General features: G+C 33.7%; 1 protein-coding gene across 1 annotated transcript; it reads left to right on the forward strand.

Moving 5' to 3' along the window:
• Positions 1–4,358: 4,358 nt before the first annotated feature.
• Positions 4,359–6,301, forward strand: LOC145012296 (uncharacterized). Its single transcript, XM_078971088.1, has 2 exons — positions 4,359–4,457; positions 5,454–6,301. The coding sequence occupies exon 2, from the start codon at positions 5,526–5,528 to the stop codon at positions 6,087–6,089; it is 564 nt and encodes a 187-aa protein (XP_078827214.1). The 5' UTR covers positions 4,359–4,457; positions 5,454–5,525; the 3' UTR covers positions 6,090–6,301.
• The last annotated feature ends 1,943 nt before the right edge of the window (positions 6,302–8,244 follow it).

Here is an 8,244-nt window from a genome sequence, read left to right on the forward strand (position 1 = left end):
GGGAGCTAGAACTGAAGTTGAAACTTTAGATCTGAACCTTTTTTGAGCCGTAAGTTCATACAAGTTCCTAATAGGGTCATGAAGGAACCCTCGTTTATGAGTAAAGTCCCATTTCAAGCTTAGATGTGGAATTTGAGTCATGCAAATACGTAAAGGTAGCAACTTTACGTTGATAATGCACTCTAGGGACCTAGATCTACTGATTGGAACAAAGGGGTAATTCAGAATCGCTTGATCATGAGATTATGCATATGGACTCAACGAGTCTGGGAGATGAATCGGCGAGTCGAGTAGGGTTTTGTCCAAATTAGTCCCGCATGGACTCGGCGAGGCCTGGTACATGACCCAGCGAGTCAGTTTGGACTTCCAAGCACTGGGTCGCGTATCGACTCGGCGAGTCTACTTGAGACTCGGCGAGTCGAGTCGAGAAATTCTGGAATCAGGAGGGACTCGAGGCAGAGAAGGTTATATTCACCAAATAGGTCAACATGGACTGGTGACCATTGACTAGTGACTTGACTTGACTGTGGGATGTCGTGTACCTCCCAAGGGTATTTTGGTAATTTGAGTGATTATTAAGTGGACCACTTATGGGTATAGGCGAGGTGGTTGGAGCTATATCTGGAGGTGTAGACAGTATCATTCCGAGATGCTAGCAAGGTGAGTTATCCTCACTATATTAATAGGGTCTAAGGCACCAAGGTCGGTCTTTTTAGTTGTTATCTTGGTTATAGTATGCTACATGTGGTAATGATCTGTTAGATCGGTATCAGGATACACAGTATGTTGTTATGCTCTTATGATCCGTTAGGATTGGTATGTTAGTGACCGGGTTAGGTTAGTGCTCTGGTTATGAAAGATTGCTATGATTGATGATCTGTGAGATAGTTATATCTAATATTTGTATATGCCAATATATGTTAGTTATGTGCACAAGGTTATTTGCTTGATGTTTGGGTTAAGGCGGTCCTGCTTTGTGCTGAAGGCCAACATACCCTACGAGCAGTCCGGATAGACTGTAGGCCCGTATGGCGTTCCAGTCATACCGAAGGCTCGAGATTGATCCAGATAGACTGTAGGCCCTGCAGGGCGGTCCAATCAGGCCGAAGGCCCAGTATGGATGTTGTTGATTATCTGTTATTGATATGGTATTATTGGTGTGGTATTGGTATTTTGGGGGTACCTCACTAAGCCCTCAGGCTTATAGTTTCAGTTTATTGTTTTAGGTACTTCCGGAGATCATGGCAAGGCGAAGGTTTGACTGGACCGCTCCTCATCCATCTGATTATATTTCTGGGACACTCTGATGAATAATATTTTGAAAACATTTTGTAAAACACTATTTTGTTTCATGGTTGAAAAGTTTAAATTTGGCTTAAAATTTTTGGATGTTACAATAGTTTGTATCCCTATACTTTCTAATTAAATTAGGTATAGTATTGGTCCCTAAAGTTTATATTTTGCACTAATTACAACAACACCAAATCCAAATGGTGTATAACTCAATTGTCAACTTAAATTTAGGTCTATGTATTTCCTACCAATCTCAAAAAAGAATGAAGTTTAAATACTGGACACCTAATCCTTATTTTAGATTGAAAAAAATAGTTCTAACAAATCAATGAAATAAAAACGACAACATATTGTGAGCACTTGTTCCTTCTTTTAGATGTGGATGTTTGTCTAGGATCCAAACATTGAGATTATGGATTCCTGCATGTCTTTTCACTGTATATATACTCACCACATCATGGATATTTGTGCCTTCTTTTAGACTAATCCAAGGGTTTAATTCTATTTTTTCTGGTTGTCCAATCAGACCTTTCATGAGAGGCAGGTAAATTTTCTCTTTATCTTTTTTCATCCATTGATCCTTTTTGGGCATTGGAGCAATTTCAAAAGCATATACTTCTTTAAACTTCTCTATATTATAATATGATCAACATACTTATCCTAATTATTATCCCTTATAAACTCAATCAAAAGTCACTATCCATGTTCCATATACTTATCCTATCACTGTCCATGTTCCACATTGTATTATCTGATCCACCATCCATTCTCATCTTCCCCAAAATAGATTCGTTGTTGTAATGAGGCTGAAGGCGGCGATGACTAAACGAAGTTACTAAATGAATGCTTGTGTCGTGTGTGTATTTAGATGTCTGAAGTTACTAAATGAATGTTTGTGTCATGTGTGTATTTAGATGTCTGATCAGATTGCACCATTTGTGAATTCAGAATGCCAGATTATAGTCATTCCTCCATCTACGTGAGTAACCAAAAGAAGGTTTTAGATGGTAGGAGCGGCATGGTCAATTCAATTTATGTTAAAAAGGTTTTTGACATTTTAGGCAATTTAGTCAAATTGTTTTTGTTTTATAAATTAAATTGATTATAAAAATAGAATTTTTTTTAAAATTTTTAAAAAAGAGAATTTGGGTAAATAGAATATTTTTAAAGTTAATAAGGTTAAATATGATATTTAGATTTCAGGTTAACAAATACTATATTTTAAAGTTTAACAATGTTATATATGAAATTCTCTTCGTATCTAAAATTTATTTCTAATTTTCAGCATCCCACAAAATGATAGACGAGTCATCCTTAAAAGAAACCGAGTCTTTCTTTTATTTTGATTTTAAATCTCATGCATTATTCATTAAATGTTTTATATATACATTTTTCTTATTATTTAATTACTTACTAATATTTCAAGTATGTTTTAGTTTTAGGGATAATGACTTGAAAGGGTAACGAACTTTCGACTTTGTTCACATTTAGTCACTAAACTTTTTTTCGTTATCTATTTGCCATTGAACTATTGAAACTGTTCACATTTTACCCTTATGACCGGCTGTTACCGGTCATAAGGGTAAAATGTGAACAGTTTCAATAGTTTAGTGGCAAATAGATAACGAAAAAAAGTTTAGTGACTAAATGTGAACAAAATCGAAAGTTCGTTTCCGTCTAAAAAGTTCAATGGCTAAATGTTAACAAACTTCCTATTGTATTATGTTTTAGCAAATTATTTATTTTTGTTTAATTGTAGCAACATTTGTTGATAAAGAAATCTATGAAATAAAAAAACAAAATGTAACATCCGGATTTCTAGGTATCAAATTTTAAGTATTTTTCTTTTGGGTTAAGAAGAGAGACTCGACGAGTTGACGCCTCAACTCGTCGAGTAAGTTGCGACTGATGACTCAGATTAATGAATGGACTCGACGAGTCGGTGAGACGACTCGACGAGTCCGCACTGTTGGCAGAAACCTTATTTAAAGGCATTTATGGCCTTCAATTGTGACTACCTTTCCCATAAGTGAGAACCTTAGCGAGCTTGAGTGTGTAGAGTGAGAGGAAGAGCTATCTTGAGCTTTTTGGTGTGATTTTGCAAGAAAGGAGAAGAGTTCCAGCAAGAGGGACCAAGGAAGGTTATTGTAACTACGTATTCATGTGATAATACTCTAACCCCTTACTATGAATTATGAGTTCAGACGATGTTGTAACTACGTATTCATGGGATGTTACAAATTCTGCATGACAAACCAATGGTCATAATTCACATCAGTGAGAATGGTTCATTTTTTTTGTAAAACCAAAATCAGATTGGAAATTTTGATTTTTTATTTTGGAAAATGTCAAACCATTGGTTTTTTATTTCGGTTTTGGTTTTTTGTTTTTTTAAATGTATTTTCATGGTTTTTTTATTTCATGGATTTCTTCATCAACAAATGTTGCTACAATTTAACAAAAATAAATAATTTACTAAAACATAATACAAGAGAAAGTTTGTTCACATTTAGTCATTAAACTTTTTAGAGGGAAATGAACTTTCGATTTTGTTCATATTTACTCACTAAACTTTTTTTCGTTATCTATTTGCCACTAAACTATTGAAACTGTTCACATTTTACCCTTATGACCGGTAACAGCCGGTCATAAGGGTAAAATGTGAACAGTTTCAATAGTTCAATAGCAAATAGATAACGAAAAAAAGTTTAGTGACTAAATGTGAAAAAAATCAAAAGTTTGTTACCCTTTCAAGTCATTATCCCTTATTTTTATAATCTTCTAATTTGCATAAATAAAAATTCCTTATTCCCTGAAAAAATTATATACAAGATATTTTCTGTACTTTATAGTCATTTTTGAATTAGTTAGTTGCGCCTCGCTCGCTGCATATCAAAGTTCGTTATTCCAAAAAAAAGTATTCTACCTTATGCACCAATAAGGTGACTCCACGTGGACAAAATGAAAAGTTTGCCGCCTTGTGTTGAAGCCCTGAAGATGAAGCAGTTGAGTTCTTCGTTCCTCTATAAATAGTAAAGACCTTCTGTTACAACTCATAACAACAAACTTCATTCCTGTGCTCATCATAATGCGACTTCAGACTTCCATCACCATCTTCGAGTAATCTGCTCTGCTTCTGCGCTTCATTCATTCTTCGTTCATAGGTACCGTTTCTTCCTCTCTCCTAGTTGCATCAATGTCCAATTTCTGCTTCTTGTTTGAAGTTTTAATTACAGTTTGATAGCGTACTTCTTCTGTTTGTTGATTGCAGTTGATAATCTGATTTTATATGATCGATTTGCGTTTCTTTTACATAAACGACTCTTAATTCTCGATTTCTTTCCCCAGACTTGTTTGGATTTGCGATTAATGTTCATGCATTGAAATTCCTCAATCTCCTTGTTCTTTCTCTCTGCTTCATGGTGCTATTTTAGGGATTCTGAAATTGTATCAAGATTTACATGATTAGCTAAATTTCTTCCAATTCGAGTTTGTTAATCGTTTTATGAGATGTTCGTGAAGATCTTACAACATGACGCTTACACATCTAAGTGTACATAATTTTATCTGCGTTCTTTGATTCCTTTTAACACATTCGTCAATTCTTCTGCGTATCTTGTTCATTCTGTTCCATTTTCTTCTATTCAGCAGTTAAATTCGTCGACTCTGTTTTGTATCTGATCTGATTTCTGCTTCTATTTAATTTCACATTCAAATTTAGATCGATTCTTTTGAAACTATGATACTGATGTTATGGTATTGTCTCTTGGAGGTCTTTTCGTTCTTTGATTCCTTGTAACACATTCTTCAAATACCTGAATCTTTTGCTTAATTGTTCATTCTGTTCATTTTTCTCCTACCATTTCGTGAGAATTCAGAAATTTATCGACTCTGTTTTCGTATCTGATCTGATTTATTCTTCTGTTTAATTTCACATTCAAATTTAGATCGATGATTTTGAAACTACGATATGGTTGTGTTTCTTGGAGGTACCTTATTGATTACTTGAATATTATAACTGGTTTATCTAACATTATATTGGGCATTTCCTCTAACTTGGGTTCAAGATGCAATTGCGTTCAGATAATTCGTATAACATCGCGATCAACTGTTTCTGATGTGCTTTTCTTCAATTTCTTATGATCCTTTGTATATTTCAGGAACTTTTCTAGTTCCAGCTGCTGTTTTGAAACTAAAAGACGCTAATTGTGAGATTTTGTGCTTAAAATCAAATGGCTGGGGGATCCAAACGTGTTCCAACTCAAGATAAAAGCAACACAGAGTCGAAATCAAAGGATGAAACTCAAGGAGAGACACAGATTGAGTCAAAACCTGAGGATGATCAGAAAAGCGCTTCAAGTGTCACTACTGCAGAGGCAAAGGGAAAAGGAAAAGAGAAGAAGCCTGTGTCTCCTAAAGGAAAGTCACCCATGGATGCTGCTAAAAAGGGAAAAGCCAAAGGAATTGTAATTGGAGAAGCTAAAGAACCAGAAACTGAGACTACTGTTGAGAAAAGTGGGAAGAAAAGAAAGAGAGAATTTGTTGTTAAGAGTTCTTATTCTTTAAGATCAGGACTGAAAGGAACTGCTGTGGAGGTTGGTCAACAGAAGAAAGTGGGAAGAAAGTCTGATGTGAAAAAAGTCAAAGGAAAGAAGGAGGAGAAAGAAACTACTGATGATGTTGAGGAAGAGGGGTCATCATGTAAGAGACAATCCAAGCGTATCAAGAGGAATGATGACAAAGATAAAGATGATGATGGATCCAAGCCAAAACGGGCATTGAGGGCTAGGGCTTAGTATTAAACTGATGCAAGAATTTGATAACAGGATTTAACAAGTGCTATGTGGTCAATTGTGTCTAGTTTGTTGATGGGTTTTTCTTTTAAAAAAAAAAAACATATATTGTAGGCTTTTGAATGGAAGAGTGGTTGGAACACAATGTTAACAAAATAATAAAAAGGTTGAAAACTTGAATCCCATTGTTTTGAATTTAGTAGACTTGTAGTATTGCAATCTGCCTCTATTTGAAAATTAAAAGTGCAATGCTATTAATGTTTGTATTTGTCTTACAAGTCATTTATCATATTAAGGGGTTATACCTGTCATTAAGTCTTGGTATGTATGTGAAAATTTTGTCCATCGAGTAACATATTATATGGGATTCAAAATGGCCCAAATGCTATAAAAATCCATAAGTGTTGTTGAATCAAGGTTCAAGCCTAGGCATAACTTCATTTGAACTCCTAATTGTTATCGTATATTGTCATAACTCATACGACAACACATATATTGATATAGGATTGAAAGAATTGATTGATGGTCAGGTTCAACTGGGTAGGAGCAAGGAAAAATAGCGATATAGTGAGTTAGTAATTGATACATAATGCATGATACGAGTATAGGGTGTTTCTCATACAAATTTATGTTAAAAAAAAAAATTTCTCTTCCTTTATTTAGATATAATTTGTTTATTTTCTCAAGTATTTTCTTATAATTATTTCATTATTTACAAATTAATAGTTATTTATATACCAATTTTTTTATCTTAATTTTTACGCGAAATAAATGATATATTTAATTTAATTCCAAAACTTAGTTATTATCGTATAACGAATGAAATGACAAACGGACAAGTTGTGCCGCTAAAGAATTGCTTCATCTAGTATTATAATATAGAAGTCATTTATTAATTTTAATCGACTAAAACTTTTTTACGTTAAAAAAAATATAGATAGATTTAATGTTGCATTCACTAAAGATTGATTTATAGGTATCACGTGTGTTTAATGTGTCCATGTCTGCCCTACAAATTATATTAGATATGATACATTAGGATGAATGTAAAACCAAACACTAAGAAGAAGAAATGAAGATTACTTGTTGAGGTAAAACTGTTGAACAACAAATTACAATTTTATTTTTTCACTAGAAAAATATGGGAATGATTTTACCCTGAAGGGAAATATGAAGCACCTGAAAAATATGTGAATGATTTAACCCTGAAAGAAACTTGTTATTATGTAATGGTTCGACCGGTTTTCACCGGTTTACATGAACATCGGTTTTTTGGCATTTAAGAACCATATCCAGGACAAGTTCCCGGTCGAACCGGCCGGTCCGGTCCGATTTTCAAAACATGGGTAATATGTGGATTTGATGTAAGAAGCTCATATCTAATTTAAGCTCTTATACATTTACATTTCTGCAATCATCTGTCATATTAATTGACGATTTGTTCAACAGGTTGCTGAAAAAGTTGCAAAAGGGGAACTAAACTCTGCATTTGCCATTGTTAGATCTCGTGGACACCATAGTAAGAGTGATCAATATTCAATGCAATGATACATACAGTTTGTCAAATCAACCATTGACTACTATCTTATGAATTATCTAAATTAATTCTTCTTATGTATATTGCAGGAATTAGGTATTAACAAGATATTAATTGTTGATTGGGATGTTTATCATGGAAATGGTACTCAAAAGACCTTCTATAAGGACTCCAAAGTATTGTTCTTCTATGTACACAGGTAAATGATTAGTTTCCAATATTAATAATAATCTCTTATTAAAAAAACTTTGGTTTAAAACTATAAATAATGCAAGGATGAGTATGAGACTTTTTATCCCTATGGTGATGATGGATCATATGACATGAAGGGTGATGGAGAAGGTGAAGGATACAATATAAATGTTCCATGGGAGAATGGAAAATGTAGTGATGCAGATTATATTGCAGCATGGGACAATATACTAATCCCTATTGCAAGAGAATTTAAACGTGTTTAAGTAAGATTTTTTATCTTGTAGTATGGTTCGAACATTCCATTTTTTATAAATATCATTCTTGATTGATTTTTTTGTTATTATTAATGGTCTTGATTTGACTTTTTTTGTAAATTTCAGTCAAATATTAGTGCCAAAAAACATGCAATTGTGATGGACACATGCA

The sequence above is a fragment of the Lactuca saligna genome, chromosome 8 (assembly GCF_052625555.1).
Source record: "Lactuca saligna cultivar CGN05327 chromosome 8, ASM5262555v1, whole genome shotgun sequence".
Lineage (NCBI taxonomy): Eukaryota > Viridiplantae > Streptophyta > Magnoliopsida > Asterales > Asteraceae > Lactuca > Lactuca saligna.

Coding starts and splice junctions, on each gene's coding strand:
- LOC145012296 (XM_078971088.1), top strand. CDS start 5,526: ATGGCTGGGGGATCCAAACGTGTTCCAACTCAAGATAAAAGCAACACA.